Source organism: Artemia franciscana, chromosome 8 (assembly GCF_032884065.1).
Source record: "Artemia franciscana chromosome 8, ASM3288406v1, whole genome shotgun sequence".
Classification (NCBI taxonomy): Eukaryota; Metazoa; Arthropoda; class Branchiopoda; order Anostraca; family Artemiidae; genus Artemia; species Artemia franciscana.
In genome coordinates, this window is record NC_088870.1 from 42934670 (window position 1) to 42952356 (window position 17687).

Consider the following 17687-nt stretch of genomic DNA (forward strand, 5'->3'; position numbering starts at 1 on the left):
GTCGTGGCACTGGGTGGTACTGTACCTTCACGCTGGCATCATCAGACATTACTTGGGTAGTGTTATAGGACTTACACTGGTGGTAGATACTGCCTAGAGGCTCTACTGAACACCAGTAGTGAATCAAACACGGGTTTCCGAAGAGACGGGTTCATCCAGCCTACATAGTGGCCTATAAGATATCTTGCGGAAAAAGAGAGAGTTTAACACATTATTGCCAATTAAAATCTAATAAGCCTGGCTCTATTTAATAAAAAAATTTAGGTGTAGAACTTTATTAAGAGTATACTTCAATCTAAAATTCATGTAGAGAAATACCGAAAATTTGGTATCTTTAGAAAAAGTGTAAGCTAATGGCACACGAATTTACGAGAGTAACGCGTTCTAGATCTCTTAAAGAATTCTAAGAAGCTCTCTAAAAGAATGATGTGGACCAAGTACAGAGGATTACATAACAGATGAGTCAACAGGAAGTTTGCTTTCCTCAGTACCAACAATGAATAATTTGACCAAGATAAGGAAGAGCGTAAAATACGCTGAAAAGGTTTGAAAATAGCGTCACCTTTTTACGAGCAACATTTCGTTCAGCGAATAAAATGATTGATCCGTGCGTCAGAGCGTATTTTCCTACAAGCTCACGAATAGAGCGATCCCCAGTAAAAATGGAGGAGGAGACCAAAATAGACAATACGCCCTGAAAGAGTTATAACCTGACCGAGGAGTCCTAGCAAAAGAAACAGCAATGTAAGTAGAAAAGATAGAATCAGGAAACAGCATATCAAGCACAATGAGGGGGTGTTAAGAAGATACTGAGACTATAATTTATGAAGAACATGTTTGAAAAAATATAATAGACAAAAATACATTTAATAGAGTAAAAATACGGTTTGACCTCGGCGAAATTGCAACAAGATTTTTGCTGCACCATAATTATCAGAAAAATCAGCTTAATAAATTTTTTTTATTGGGGGAAAATAAATTTTTGTTATTGGGGGCAATAAAAACTTTTCGAGACTCATATTACAAGGCACCATTCCAAGCTTGATAGAAAATGAGTAATCGATCAAAAACGATTAAAACGAGTAGTTCATATAAGTCAACTTTCACAACTGGTTAAGTAAGATGAGGTACTTGACAACGTAAAATCTAATTTTTAACTTCATTTTCAAATTTTCCGCTATTCATTTCATAGGAAACGATAAAAAATACGACAACCTTTTAATTTCGAGCTTTAACCCCCTCCCCACCCTTTTAGGGTGGAAATGGGCATAATGGTACGGAAAATAGAAACCTGAATTCAGATTTGGTTCTGAATTCAGATCATGCTTGATTTGACAGGAAACGACAATTTGAACTCCAAGATATCTGTAACACAAAAATCGATTTTTCTTCTCTCTTCCCCTTCAAGGGCGAATTTGGGAAGATTGTGCAAGGGATATTTAGCTAGATTTTTTTTGTGCGTAATTCAGCCGATTTTTTCCAAAACAATTTGGAGTAAAAAAAATTCTGTTGCGATTGAGGTTTGACCATTTTTCCCGTATCTTTCCTGTACTAATGAGAAACTAGGCAAATTTGCCTGATGTCAAGCAAAATGAAGGGACAATGCTGTTTAGAGATAAAGTATATTCTAGCCAAAGAAATATGAAACAAACTTATCCATAGACTGAGATAGGAGAGAGTGATGAGAGGAGGCATCAAAGCAGACCCAGTGGCAGGAATAGTGTGGGTTCAATACCCAGCAGGGGTCCCGAAAAATTAGTCATGTGGATATGGCAAAAATGATGAACTACTATGCCCAAAAAGAAGAGGTAGACACAAAAGAATGAGGAGAGTATAGTCTAACTATGAGTATAGGAAAGACTGTAGGGCAACTAATCTTAAGAAAAGAAATAAAAGAAGAGACTATAACAAAGGATTTGTTTCTGATAAGATCAAAACTTATACCCTTAAGTTGGTTGGGCAAGGGATTCCACAATATACGAGCAAAAGCAGGAAATAGCTATTGATTCTCCAAAAAATAGCCCAAAAAGTATTCAAAAACTTTCTCTAAATGCCTAAAACTTACTTCAGTAGACAACTGGGCCGTGGTGACCCCAATTTACGAAAGTAAATTTAAGTTTTATTCCATCAGCCTCATGAGATAGGGTCAGCCAAATTTTTTTTAACTGAGTTGGAAACCCATAAGCAAAAAGTCTGGATTGAAGAGGATTCCAATATGCAACCAATAAAACATTTTAGGCGAAAGGGCCTCTACTATAGTTCCCAAAAAGACCCAAAAATGTTTTCTTTTCCGATCACCATGAAACTAATACCCTTGAATGTTTGGACCAAGGAAGCCCCAGTGCAAGAGAAAGCCCCAGTGCAATATGCAGTAAATCTAGCCTATTCGGAATTGAAAAAAAAAAATATGGACTTGTTTCTGATAGAAATGAATCACACATTCTTATGTTTGTAGGCCAAGGGGATAGTCCTTAATGACACATGTTATACTTGAGGACCTGAAAATGTGTTAAAAACTTTCTCTGATCAGCTTGGAAAGTGTATCTGTAGTTAATTGGCCGAAAAAACCTCAATGCATAAAAACATATATTTGGCTCAACAATGTGACCCAAAGAGGACGAAAAATTTTTCTCTTAGCGGCTTGAAACTCTTATGCGTATAAATTCCTAAATAGGGTCCAAAAAGAGCAAATGTTTTTGATTTCTGGTCAGTTTAAAACTCATGTCTGCAAGTCCTTGGGGCAAGGCCATAAAATCTTATATATTGCAATCTCCTAGTAACTTTTATTCATGCTCGTATCAGCTTTTTTATATCAATTTAACTTTTTTTGAAACTTTTTTTTTCGTTTGAATACCTCTTTTAAATTAATAAAGCCCAAAACAGAACAAATTTGCATTTGTACATTGCAATTCTTGCCTATTTTCTTAAAATTCAAATCAATGTACAAAAGACTGTTACCAGGAAAAACTTGAAAACCTAACATCCACCTTTTAGTGAAAAAACAGAGGATTCAAAGCCAAGTATATTGTTCTAATTCCAAATAAATATAATAAGGAACCTTACAGCACTATATTCTGTGACCTTTTTAAAAATGAGTTAGAAATTAAAAAATGATCTTCTAGTATATTTTCCTCCATCGTTCATTGCACAGTCGTATTCGCTTCATAGGAAATAAAAGATGTCGACCAAAAGGAGACACAAGTTTTATTACTGGATGTGATTTATTATACTCGGTGAAGTTTAATTTTCTTTCCCATTTTTTTTTTATATTCAAAAACTATCCTTTCTCTTAAAAATTACAATTCCCGTAATAAAAAAGTGGCTATGTCCCCTTCTTGCCCGCATTAATGTTTGACCAAAATATATTCCCCACAAATAAGGGATGCTATTGATAAATCTCCAGCATTCAACATTGATTTAAGAGAGCTCTCATGAACAGTTTTTAAAACTGTTTTGAAAACTCAAAACGAGAAAAAATTAGTATGAGCGAAGCTGATAGCCCCCATGCGTTCCCGAAACCAGAACACAATTTTCTCTTAGCTGAAGAAAAAAATCAACAACAAAGAAATGACCGTGGATTGTCAGGTTAATTGATATACTGACAAATGTTCCTTAAGGTTCTAATAGTTTTTTATTTATAAAAGTAAAAAAGACGAAAAAATTTCAAGCGTATTTTGTTTTCAGTGAGGCGCAAATTGTATTATGGTCTTGAGTACGCTTGGGGGTCATGATCTCTACTCATAATAATTTTTACTCGTTTTAAGTTTGATTCTGCTATTTATTGCAATTTCTGTTCGTTTCGAGTTTCGTTTATTTATTGATAGCGATTTGTAATACTTTACGCTTGGAGGATTTTTTACTTGGTTTTCGCTCAATTTTGGCTTAATGGTGCACTTTTCTTTCCTTTGAAAAAATTGTCTTGTGGAAAAAAATTTCTAAATTAATTTCTTTTCGTTTTTTATTGACATGGTTTTTTTCATGGAAAAATTAATATTGTATTTTTTTTTCAGTTTTCTTCCATAAGAATCCATAGTATGGGTCGCTCTTTGTATGTTGGAGGAACTTTTTCAACAATTTTAAATCCTGATACAAATAGTATTTTTTAATTCAATTTTATAGCTTCTGAAGTTGACCTGAAAAACAAAACTTAATATCATTCTCAAAAGATTCTATCTGAGCTCTTTGACATGCTGGATACACTTACACTCATTTTAATTATTTACATTGCAAGAGCAGAAGTAATAATAGCAATATCCCTAAAAGTTTCAACTTAATACCCCAGTCATTCTCGGTATATTGCTGAGGTGTCTTATGTCTTTTGGCTACCGTAAACACAATTCCTTTGATTTATTTTAATACAACATTTAGTTTTAAAGCGTAATGAGCTAATTGTATAATTGTGGGGCATTGGCATGCCTATTATCCCTAAGGACATAGTTGCTAGACCATTCTACCATGTTGAATAAATGACGTTCTAGGAATTTTGACTAGATGCCTTTGGAAAGTGAATGGACTTGAGGGAAGAGCTGCTTACAATCCAATGTCTTGTTACTCTTGTTACTCAAAGGGCACCAGACCCTTACGCTGTAATTGGAGTGCCAGCGGGAGGACTTTCCTCTTTATATATCTAATAAAAATATTTTAAACAATTGAAATTAAAGTGAAAATTTTTTAAATGTGTTTTGTTTTCTGTAAAGTGCAAATTACTTTCTGGCCTTAAGAAGGTATGGGGGTTGTCAAAGACGTAATTTCAAGAACTTTCAACTACGCTGAACAAAATGGCTATCTCAAAATTTTGATTAGATATGTCTCGGGAATTGATTGGCGTGGGGTAGGCTTGTTGCCATCCAATCACTTTTGACTGATAATAAGGGCATTAGTCCTTTCAATTTCTAATCGAATGAGCTTTTTGAAGTTTCTATGACAACAAAAGAACATCTCAAAATCTCTATCACATGCATTTCGGGAAAATATGAGGTGTGTTTGTTTGTATGGAGAAAGGAGGGTATCCACTTTGAATCTCATAAAGGACACTAAAACTTCTTATTACCAATCCAATGAGCCCCCTCCAAAGATTATACGATCACCCTTTCTATATGTACCTTATATTCACCCAGAGCATAACTTAAACCTTGTCCTGAGTGCTCTTGGGGGATGGGAGGTTGTCATCCTCAAAAACATAATTTACGGACCTTTTAGTTAAAAAAATGGCCTTCAGTTGAAAAAATGGAGGGCGTGGGAGGGGGTTGCTTGCCCTCTAATCACTTTTGACTACTAAAATGGGCATTGATCCTTTCAATTTCCAATCGAATCAGCTGTTTTTGAAGTTTCTACGACGACGCATGACCATCTCAAAATTTCTACCAGATACATTTCGCGAAAACACGAGATGTTTGGGGGGTAGCACCCCCTGATCGCTCTGAAAAAGGGACCTAGAACTTCTGATTACGAATCCAATGAGCCCCTCTGAAGTTTATATGATCACTCTTTCTATCTCTACCTTATATGCCCCCCACCCCAGCATAACATAACAATCTTGTCCTGAGGGATGTGGGGTTGCGTGGGAGCGGGTTTGTTGCCCTCCAATCACTTTCGAATATTGAAAAGGCACTGGTCTTTTCAATTTCCAATGGAATGAGCTGTTTTTGAAGTTTTTACGACAGAAAATGGCCATTTCAAATTTTCTATCAGAGGCATTTCGGGAAAATACGAGGTTTGGGGGAGGAGTTTATACGCTCTCCTATGACTCTGAATCACTAAAAGGGTACTAGAAGTTCTGATTATCCATCCAATGAGCCCCCTCCGAAGTTTATGCCATCATCTTTCCTGTATATATCTTATATGCTCCCAGGTCATAGCTTACAACCCTTGTCCTGTGGGCTGTGAGAGGGGAGGGGTGCTTATAACCCACAAAGGCATAATGGACCATTTAAATACGTTGACCAAAATGACTATCTCAAAATTTTGATTGGATGTTTTTGGGGAAATGATTGGCGTGGGAGCGGGGTTAGTTGCCCTCCAATCACTTTTGACAATTAAAAGGAACACTGGCTCTTTCAATTTCCAATCGAATGATCTGTTTTCGAAGTTTCTACGACAAATGACCATCTCAAAAGTTCTATCAGATGCATATCGAGAACATACGAGGTGTGGGGGGTACCCACCCTCCGATTACACTGAGTCTTAAAAAATGCACTTAAACTTCTGATTACAAATCCAATGAGCTCTTTCCGAAATTCATACGATCATCCCTTCTATATGAACCTTGTATGACCCAGGGCATAACTTACAACTCTTACTCTGAGGGCCCCGGGGGTTTGTCACCCTCAAAGACATAATTTCTGAAATTTTCGATTACGTTGAACAAAATGGCTAACTCAAAATTTCGATTGGACGTGTTTGGAAAAATGGTGGGCGTGGGAGGGAGTTAGTTACCCTCCAATCTCTTTCGACTGTTATAAAAGGGCACTACCCCTTTTAATTTCCAATCGAATGAACCCTTTTTTAAGTATCTGAGACTAGAAATGGCCATTTCAAAAGCCCTTTCGGAGCCCCTCCAAAATTTATACGACCACCCTTTCTATATATAACTTATATGCTCCCAGGGCATAACTTACAACCCTAGCCCTGAGGGCTGTGGAGGTATTCATCCTCAAAGACATAATATGTGGACCTTTCATCTGCGTTGAACAAAATGGCTATTTCAAAATTTTGATCAGATGTGTTTGGGGAAATGGACGGAGTGGTGGGTGAGGTGTAGTTTTCCTCCAATCACTTTCGACTATTAAAAAGTGCCCTAGCCCTTTCAATTTTCAATTGAACGAGGTTTTCCGAATTTTCAACGACAACAAATACCCATCTGTGAAATTTCTATGAGATGTATATCGGGAAAATACGAGGGGGAGAGGGTATCCTCTCTCTGATCACTATGAATCTTACAAAGGGCAATAAAACATCTGATTTTCAATCAAATTAGCCCATTCCAAAGTTTTTACGATCTCCCTTTCTGTATATACCTTTAATGCCCTACGGCATAACTTACAACCCTTGCCCCGGGGGCTCTGGGGGGATTATCATCCTCATGAACAGATTTTCCAGACCTTTCAATTATGTTGAACAAAACGGCTATCTAAAAATTTTGATTGGATGTGTTTGGAGAACTCGTGGGCGTGGGAAGAGGTTTAGTTGCCCTCCAATCTCTTTTGACTATTAAACAGGGAACTAGTACTTTCAATTTCCAATCGAATGAGCTCTTGTCGAAGTTTCTAAGACAACAAATGGCCATCTCAAAATGTTTGCCAGATGTGTTTCGGGACAACACGAGGTGTGTATGGAGGGGGGGGGGTATCCACCCTCTGATCACTCTGAACCTTACAAAAAGTACTAGAGCTTCTGAATATCGGTGTAATGATGCCCCTTCAAAGTCTATACGATCGCCCTGTCTATGTATACCTTATATACCTCAGGGCCTAACTTGCAACCCTTGCCCTGAGGGCTATGGGGATTGTTATCCTCAAATACATAATTTTCGGACTTTTCAACGTTAAACAAATGGTAATCTCAAAATTCCGATTGGATTTTTTTGGGGAAGTGGTGAGTGTGGGAGGGGCATTAGTTGCCCTCCGATCACTTTCAACTATTAAAAAGGGCTCTAGCCCCTTCAGCTTCAATCAAATGAACCCTTTCGAAGTTTCTACGACAACTCCCCCGATGCGAAGTGCCCTGGTCTAAACTAATACATGAATAATACATTTTGACCACATCGGTCTTTACTTAGGTAGTGCTATTGCGCTGCCTATGATATTACAGCTGATGATATACTATGAAGATTAATGGAAAAACTGAGATATACCTCATAATCGTAGAAAATCAGTACTTACGTAATACGTCCAACTGGATAGGAGAGCTCTCTCCAGTGCCACGCAAATTTGTTGCTGAACATGTATAGCTCCCTGAGGCCTTCCGTGTTACTTGTCGGATAACTAAGCTGTGACTGGTCAAGAAGTGGCCGGAGCCAATCTTGTTAGATAGAATATTACCCTGTAAGGAAGAAAAATTCATGAGCGAAAAAAAGCCGACTTTTATTCGAATCTAATGACACCTTTACTCTGAGACCCACTCAGCCGTCCTGGCCGAGTGGGTTGGTGTGCTGGATTCGGGATCCCTTGTCTGAGAGGTCGCAGGTTCGAATCCCAGTGTACCCAATTCTTCAGTTTGGGACGGGGGTCAGTGGCGTGACTCTGTAAGCTTAGCCAGAGTCGACCCAGCTCTAAGTGGGTACCTGGAGAAATCTGGGGAAGGTAAACAGGAAGGGTGTGCGAAAGCACAGGATGGCTGGCCCCCAACCCCCCATTGCACTTTCTGGCTGAAGGGCCAAGAAACGGAGATCAGCACCGCCGGTACGGATTGTAAAGTCTAATGCCGTATCCTTTACCTTTTTTTTATACTTCTTAAAAAGCTCATTTCCCTGCTTTATACAATATAGACCAAAGATTACGAAACACTGTGATTGGACCAAACTGTGACCTTTAAAATCAAATTAATAGAAGACTCTCTACAAATTCTGAGCCTTAGGAGGATCGGAATTTCCCCAAGTATTACGAGTTGGCAGTTTAATCCACAATTGATAGCTAACTATAAAACTTAGTTTAAATTTTGTTATTTAGAAAACAAGTCAACTTGAAAGTTTTATAGGAGGTTTAATGTGTACAGGCAAGGTTATGAATAGTTTTTTTTTTTATCAGGCTTGTCATGAAAACTAAGACAAAATCCACTAAAAACAATCAAAGCACTTATAGTAAAACAAGCCGGTTTTTTCTCAAAAGCTAAAAAGTCTGTTTTCCAAGCACAAAAAAACAACAATAAAAAACAAATATTATTCTGACACTACAGAAGAATAAATAAATGAACAAAAGTCAATAAGGAGTGTTGAATTTATGAGTTGGTATTCCTATAAGCCCTTCGAAGAAGTATTGTATTTTAAATGTCAAGAATGAGAGTTGAAGTTAGAACTTAGAGTTGCTTAGATTCTGGAGTTAAACTCCGAAGAAATAAATAAAAATATTAAACAGTCGACATCGCTAACACTGATCTGTAAAACTGGTACTTTTAGAAAATACGAGAGAAATTATGCAGATTTTTGGAAGTGACCTTCCCTTTTTTCATCAGGTCTTTGTATTTTGAAAATCAATAGTGATGTTTTGGCTAAAATCCTGTTGAAAAGGGATTTCTTCGGAACACTTGTGCATACACTGTTTCTTTCAACAGTTGGTTTATCCAAGTAAAACATCCGACGCTTGGTCAATAATGTTCAAGTATTTAAACATTTGCACTGTAAATACAACTCCTAGTAACCAATCACTGCACCAAGCCACCTGAGGCCAACACAGCTACGCGCGCTCCCCCTCCACCCCAATGTGTTCATAGCCTCCCTTGTTGCATCCTCCCAGGAACTTTCAATTTCATTCAAATCTTTCTTTAGGACATCCTCCCTCCCCAGCTGCGGACAACCTGCTTTCCGTTTCACCCTGGAAGGTTGGCCAAAAAAGACATTTTTTATCCGATAAACGTGCCCTAGCTATCTAAATTTTTTCACTAGAAAACTGGATTGAGTCACACTTTTCGTACATACAACTGTTTGAAATACGTTCACTCAGCCAGGTACCCATAACAGTCCATTGGCAATTTCTTTGGAAAACATCTAGCAAATCTTCATCTGCTTTTCGGAGCAGTTTTTTTTGCTTCAGAGCCATATTTGACCGCTATCATCACTGTAGCTTCAAAAATTCTAATCTTGGTTAACAAACTTATTTTCCTGTTCTTTCAATCTTCTTTTAACTGTGAAAAATAACCATTAGCCTTGTCGATTCTACTCTAATATCTTCACTGCTCCCACCGTCTCAACTAATAATACTGCCTAGGTAAGTGAAGCTATCGACCTGATCAATATTCGTAGTCTCTAGTATATATCGGTAATTCACAAAGCTTTGATCCAAGAATTTGCAAAATTCGATGAATCTCAAAATGATCAAATTCAAACCAAACGAAAAGTGTGATTTTAGCGACTTTTCTTGATGGAAAACAGTTTTTCTTTAGTAAAAAACTTTGCGAAGGATATTTTGCACCCTTTAGTCACAGCTGCCAAAACAAAAATCTCTGTAGGAGTCTTCAATCTGCCGAAGATTTATATATATATATATATATATATATATATATATATATATATATATATATATATATATATATATATAAATGTAAACATGACGACTTCACTTTCATCTAAGATACTACTATATTTTTAAAAGCCCCTTATATGATAATTTCAGAAAAAATAATTAAACATATAATCTTTAAATAAAAAAAAATGTCGTTTAAATGCTAACAATTCGGTAGACAGGCTGCATTTGTCGCAGGGGGAAATAATTTATGACCAATCCATTTTTCAATGGTCTTTCATTTGGGATTTGTTTCTTCGGTCATTCTTTTCCTTCTCGGCAAGCTACTAAAAAAGATTTCTTTTTTCTTTTGCAGTAAGGATGGTTTAGTGGAAATTTCTTCCGAAATGTCAGTTTTATTTTTTCGTCTTATTTATTGGCAGGATATTGCTTTAATTTTTTTCCCTTCTTCTTAATGTGTTGCTGTTCTTCGCCCCCCTCCTATGTCATGTGTAGTCAGTCTTATCTTAGAACGTATTTACGTAAACTGAGAACCATGAAATGGGTCCCAAATAAAGATCTTGTCTGTTAGTTTAAGCGTAAAAGAATTTTGTAGGCTTATTTTATTTAAAATCGGGTAATTATTTGCTAAAATCAGGACCCTAGGAAAAGTAATAGAATAATAACATAGATTATATGCATTTAGTGCATATATGTAGGCGTAGACGTATATATAAATATAAAATTTATATCTAGTATTAGTGAAAGACATCTTAAAATAATTTAACTCTTTGCAAAAGTAGAAAAATTTCCCTGCTTGTGTTCGAATCACAAAAAAAGCTGGCTCCTGTTTGGACAAGGTATTGACTGACCTGATTCACCTGGATGGATGGCAACCCTACAAGATGTTTAAAACGGATAAAAAAGCCTTAATTTCACGCGAATTATATCTAGTATTAGTGAAAGACATCTTAAAATAATTTCACTCTTTTCAAAAGTAGAAAAATTTCCCTGCTTGTGTTCGAATCACAAAAAAAGCTGGCTCCTGTTTGGACAAGGTATTGACTGACCTGCTTCACCTGGATGGATGGCAACCCTACAAGATGTTTAAAACGGATAAAAAGAACCTACATTTCACGAGAGTTTTCTTTTTTTCACTAAAACTATATTAAAGGTGCATTGACTTTCATATATATCTAAATGTTTTGGTCTGTTGATAGAATGTTTCCTAACTTCTCTTTTAAACATATAACAAAGAGACATCTCCATGAAAATTAAGTATCATATACTGCTTTATCATGGTTAGCTATCATGCTTTTTTTTCATTAACATAAAAGCCAAAAGGTTTTGATAAGCATTTTGATTTTTCAGAAAAATAATTCTCTAAGTATTACAAGGGAAAATAGAACGTGACATATTGAAAGTTGGATATACTTTCTTAGAAACAAAAACAAAGTGAAGCCTCAGGCTATCTAGCTGGTTTAGCTTTTGGAAACCAGCCAAAAAGACTGATAATATTTTCATATTATAGCAGATTACGGAAGATAGCGCATATGTCTTCCAGGTCCTTACGGCCGATCTTGAAGTTCTGGAGTAAACTCTAAGATACCTTCGTCAACGCAATAGTGTCTACTTTGCTTAAAGCAATGTGTTTCCCAAGTAGTTTTCTCCGCTAAATAGGGCTTATATACGGGGTCGTCAGATAGGGGTTATTTGATGATAATTTAAACATTCTAGTTTTTTTTTAAAGGACATAAAACCAATCAAAAGGAAACCCAGAGCCAATTCAACACATTTTCACCGCCCTGTTAAGGCGTAATCGAATATAGTATCAGACTAAGATTTCAAAATAGCCTCTTAAATTAAAATGGTTAAAAGGTCGAAAATATGAATGAGGTGTTCCCCTGAACACACCCATATATTTTCAAAAATGTGTTTTAGCACCAATAACGAAGATCATACTGTCTGTTTCTCATCCAATCAATAAAGCAAATAATGTAACGGAGAATTTTAAAGATAGTGAATCATGAATGAAAATAAAACGAATAAATCTGTTATATCTGATATATGCCCCCAACAAAACGAGAAAGAAGAATAAAGATAAAGTTTTGCTTACGCTACAAAGGAAAAACGGAAAACCAACAACAATCAAACAGTTCGTGGTAACGAGCTGTAGTAAGGAGCGATCCGGCTCAATAGTAACCAAAACTCTAAAAAATTGAATTTTGATATGAATAGCTACATCAAAAGAATTGCATTTTAATGCTGATTTTAAATATATAAGTTTCATCAAGTTTAGTCTTACCCATCAAAAGTTACGAACCTGAGAAAATTTGCCTTATTTAGGAAAATAGAGAGAAAATCCTACTAAAAGTCATAGGATCTTAACGAAAATGCCACCATCAGATTCAGCGTATCAGAGAACCCTACTGTAGAAGTTTTAAGCTCCTATCTAGAAAAATGTGGAATTTTGTATTTTTTGCCAGAGGACAAATCACGGGTGTGTGTTTATTTGTTTGTTTGTTTTTGTTTTTTTTTCTTTTCCCCAGGGGTCATCATATCGACCAAGTGGTCCTAGAATGTTGCAAGAGGGCTCATTTTAACGGAAATAAAAAGTTCTAGTGCCCTTTTAAAGTGACCAAAAAAATTGGAGGGCATCTAGGCCCTCTCCCACACTCATGTTTTTCCCAAAGTCAACGGATCAAAATTTTGAGATAGCCATTTTGTTCAGCATAGTCTAAAACCATAATAACTATGTCTTTGGGGATGACGTACTCCCACACAGTCCCTGGGGGAGGGGCTACAAGTTACAAACTTCGACCAGTGTTTACATATAATAATGGTTATTGGGAAGTGTACAGACGTTTTCAGGGGGATTTTTTTGGTTTTGGGGGTAGGGTTGAGGGGAGGGAGCTATGTGGGAGGATCTTTCCTTGGAGAAATATTTCATGGGGAAAGAAAAATTCAATGAAAAGGGCGCAGGGCGCAGGACGAATCTGGTCACGTTAGAAAAAAACTTCAAATTCAGAGCTTAATATACAATGCTGGGTGCTCGGAGCCTCTCTATTATGGGGTATAATTTGAAAATGACACAACTTTACGAGCGATAAAAAATACATACCACAACCATAACTCAACTAACGAAAGAACTGCTAAGAGATAATACAACTATAAAGCGAAAACAGGTGAAAACTAACGGGAAAATAAACGAACTAAGAGGTGGAAGGGGCCCAGAGAAGAAATATAATCCTTTTCCAATTTTGAGCCTAACTTCCGCAAAGGAGTAATAATGTCAAAAGCCCCGAAATACCGAATTATTTTCTTTTTCCTATAAGACCGGGGTAAATGAAACAGAAACTTACAATAGCAGAAAGATAATATACACAATTCAGCCAGATCTTGTCTTTTTTTCAGGATAGGTGAAATACCAGATAGGAAAAGTATTGAATGGTCGCAAAAACTAGTGTATAGCAATGCAAGCGCTTTTCGATAATAATGACCACGATTAGCTACTATTTTACCATAACCGCTTACGAAACTCTAAAAAACGGAATTTTGATGCTAAAATATACATCAAAAGAATCAGATTTTCATGCTTATTTTAAATATATAAGTTTCATCAAATTTAGTCTTTGTCATCAAAATTTACGAGCCTGAAAAAGTTTGCCTTATTTTAGAAAATAGGGGAAAACACCCCCTAAAAGTCACAGAATCCTAACGAAAATCACACCATCGCATTGGGCGTATCAGAGAACCCTACAGCAAAATGTGGAATTTTGTATTTTTTGCCAGAAGACAAATCACGGGTGCGTGTTTATTTGTTTTGTTTTTTTTTCCCCAGGGGTCATCGTATCGACCAAGTGGTCCTAGAATGTCAAAAGAGGGCTCATTCTAACGGAAATGAAAAGTTATAGTTCCCTTTTTAAGTGACCAAAAAATTGGCGGGCACCTAGGCCCCCTCCCACGCTCATTTTTTCTTCAAAGTCAACATATCAAAATTTTGAGATAGCCATTTTTTTCCGCATAGCCAAAAACTATAATAACTATGTCTTTAGGAATGACTTACTCCCCCACAGTCTCTGGGGGAGGGGTTGCAAGTTACAAACTTCGACCAGTGTTTACATATAATAATGGATATTGGGAAATGTACAGTCGTTTTCAGGGGATTTTTTTTTTGGTTTTGGGGGTGGGTATGAGGGGAGGGGGCTATGTGGGAGGATCGTTTCTTGGAGAAATATGTCATGGGGGAACAGAAATTCAATGAAAAGGGCGCAGGATTTTCTAAAATTACTATAAAAAAACAATGAAAAAATAAACATGGAAAAGTTTTTTCAATTGAAAGTAAAGAGTAGGATTGAAACTTAAAACGAACAGAGATTATTACGCATATAATGGGTTCTAAAAATACTTTAGCATAAAGAGCGAAGTATTTAGGAGGAGATAAATACCTCGCTCTTCATGCTATAGTATTTTTAGGAATTTAAACTATTTATTCTACGGCCTTTCTGATTCAGGGGTTATTCTTAAAGAATTGGGACAAAACTTACGATTTAGTGTAAAGAACGAGGTATTAACGAGGGTACAAACCCCCTCATATACATAATAAAAATTAAAGAATATAAAAGTTTGTTACGTAAGTTAATTCTTAAGTTACGTATATTTTTTACTAATAAAAAATTCGTTAAAAATTAAAATTTATAGTTGCCTTTTTATGTAACCGAAAAATTGCATGGCAACTAGGCCTCCTTCCCCATCCCTTATTTCTCAAAATCGTCTGATCGAAACTAAGAGAAAGCCGTTTAGCCAAAAAAGGAATTAATATGCAAATTTCATTTTAATAATTTATGTGTGGAGAGCCGAAATCAAACATGCATTAATTCAAAAACGTTCAGAAATTACATAAAAAAATTAGTTTTTTTAACTGAAAGTAAGGAGCGTCTTTAAAACTTAAAACGAACAGAAATTACTCCGTAGATAAAATGGGTTGTCCCCTCCGCAATCCCTCGCTCTTTACGCTAAAGTTTGACTCTTTGCCACAATTCTGCTTTTTAAGACAATGAAAAGCTTTAGCGTAAAGAGCGAGGGATTGCGGAGGGGACAACCCATTTCACATACGGAGTAATTTCTGTTCGTTTTAAGTTTTAAAATCGCTCCTTACTTTCAGTTAAAAAAACTAGTTTTTTTATGAAATAATTAAAGAGACCTAGGGTCACTACTTTATGCAAGTTCCGCTTAGTTCTTTTCAAGTTCAATATGGCATTAAAAAAGATATAAAAATACACTTAACACAATTCCCTGTGCACCGATACTCGTTTGGGCCCTTAAATAATATATACACTAAACACAGCGCGGACTCTTCCCTTCTCCAATTTCCGTGCCGAACAATAAATCTAATAATACCCTTCCTCTGGTCCTACCCTTTAAATTATCAAACAGAAATATAATAGATAATAACTATATCAAAATAATCTAAGCATAATAATAAAATAAATAGATCTAAAAAATTTGATTCTCTAGAAACTTAACTCTCTTTTGAAAAGAGCTGAGAGGTGTACATGATTTTAGCTTTTTTGATAGTGCATTTCACTCTCTAGAACAAACAATATTAGGAGAAAAATCTGACCTAGCGGTTGGTTTTGGGGGCATGTAGATATCAGATAAAGATTGTGTATTTAAACCATGGATTTGCGAAGTTAAATTGAAAAGACCTTTGAATAGCGATGGGAGTTTTCCTTAAAAATAATTCAAACAAAAAAAAGTGCAAGATATTCTTTAAAGCGATGCCATTCATAAACTTTTTTTGTGGTGGACCTTAAAAATTTGAAGGGCATTATCGTGAAGTGAGTTTAGTCTCTGTTAACGTGTTTTGAAAGTGCATTGCTAAACCATACAACAAAGTTGAAGGTAAGGCTTAATAAGTGAATCGGGAATCAGGATCAATATTTTTGTTGGGAATAGATGACTGAGTTTTTTTTCAAAATTCAATGGTTCCTAGAAAGCTTCATCTCGACACTTTTTATGTGGTGTCTGAATAAGGAATTTTCTATGATTAAAACTATTTGCTATCGAACGTGTCAACCCTTCTAGCACTTGGCCACGAACCCCAATATGATCAAAGCTGCAGGTAAAGCACCCGAATATATTATTCTGTTGACAAAACTTAATGAAGCAAGGATGCTTTCGGTCGAATAGTCAGCCCTTAACCCGAGTTCGTGGCTGTTAAAGAATCTTTTAGCCTCTAAATGCTGGTAAAGCTGGTTTTTCATATGCGTTTCAAAACCTTTCGAGAAAACTAATAAGATTGATATTGTTCTATAATTTGCTGTGTCTGTGTGACATCCACCCTTGTGAAGAGCTATTATTCTTCCCTTCTTTCCCTTCTTTAAAATTTTAGGAAAACCCCCTTTATTTAATTAAAGATTTACAAGGTAAGTTGGAGGCTCAGCAGTGGTCTTCACCACTGTTTTGAGTGCCCTTGTGTAGACCAGGTCGAAACCAGAAGCAGAAGAGCCCTTCAAATTTTTTACAAGAAATTCAAGCTCATCTGTTATTACTAGGCTCACCGTCATTGATTTCATCGACTTCAGGCCAAGATAATCTTCGTATGATTTAGCTGGGGTCCTGACAGAATTTTCAGTGGTCTGGTCAATACTTGCAAAAAAAAATGCACTAAGCGGTGTGGCAATCTGTGTAAGCTTGGTAATTTCTTCATCATTAACGGCCAGTTTTGCTGGTAATGTTTAAGACTCGCGGGTGGCTATAGCACTGAATCAATAATTTGCCAAACTCTTCGTCCATCCTTTCCACTTTCCTTCAGATTTTGTTGCAGGTAGCCACTATTTGCTCTTCATAAGATAGTCCGAGGGACTTTCCTTTATTTATCATACTCCTGCAGTCGTTCTAGGCTATGGCGGCGTCTATAATCTCCCCTAAGGTGGTTTTTCTTGATCACATAGGCCAGAAGACCATCCGTCACCCATGGTCCAATTGGCTAGTCTTTTTATCGTTTATTACTTCTCGGCTCTCTCAAGCAACTTTTACTGTATACATCCAGGAATGTAGAGTGAGCGATTAGCATTTTATTACTGATACTTTCCAAACGCGGTTGTGACACCTTGGATGTGAAGAAAGAATGATTTTGAGAGGAAGAATTAGTGACAATTCTAAAAGGTTTAACAAAAAATAATAAGGCTGCAGGTGCTGATAATGTTGTAAATGAGTTTCTTAAGTATGTTTACTATGAAGCTAGAAATAAGCTACTGAAGATTCTGAATACCGTTTTTGAAAAGGGGAAGTACCTAACGATTTTAGGAAAACCCAAATTATACCCCTATATAAGAAAGGGCATACAAGTGAATGTGGTAATCATAGAGGCATTAGCCTGATTTTTGTAGGTATTAGATTACGTACTATGATGATAATTTTTAGACTTAGGGATGCTGTCAACAATGTTTCTAGAGAAGGACGGTGCGGAAATGGAAAGGGTAGAGGATACTTCAATCGAACTTACGCTCTTAGGTTAATAATTGAAAC

General features: G+C 36.4%; 1 protein-coding gene across 3 annotated transcripts in view; it reads right to left on the reverse strand.

The window, feature by feature from the left end:
• The window catches only part of LOC136030450 (hemicentin-1-like), a 214279-nt gene that overhangs the window by 78469 nt on the left and 118123 nt on the right, over positions 1-17687 (reverse strand). For all 3 annotated transcript variants that reach the window (XM_065709442.1, XM_065709443.1, XM_065709441.1), the window contains one exon: positions 7881-8040. In XM_065709442.1, the coding sequence (XP_065565514.1) occupies positions 7881-8040 (160 nt within the window). The remainder of the gene's footprint in view (positions 1-7880; positions 8041-17687) is intronic.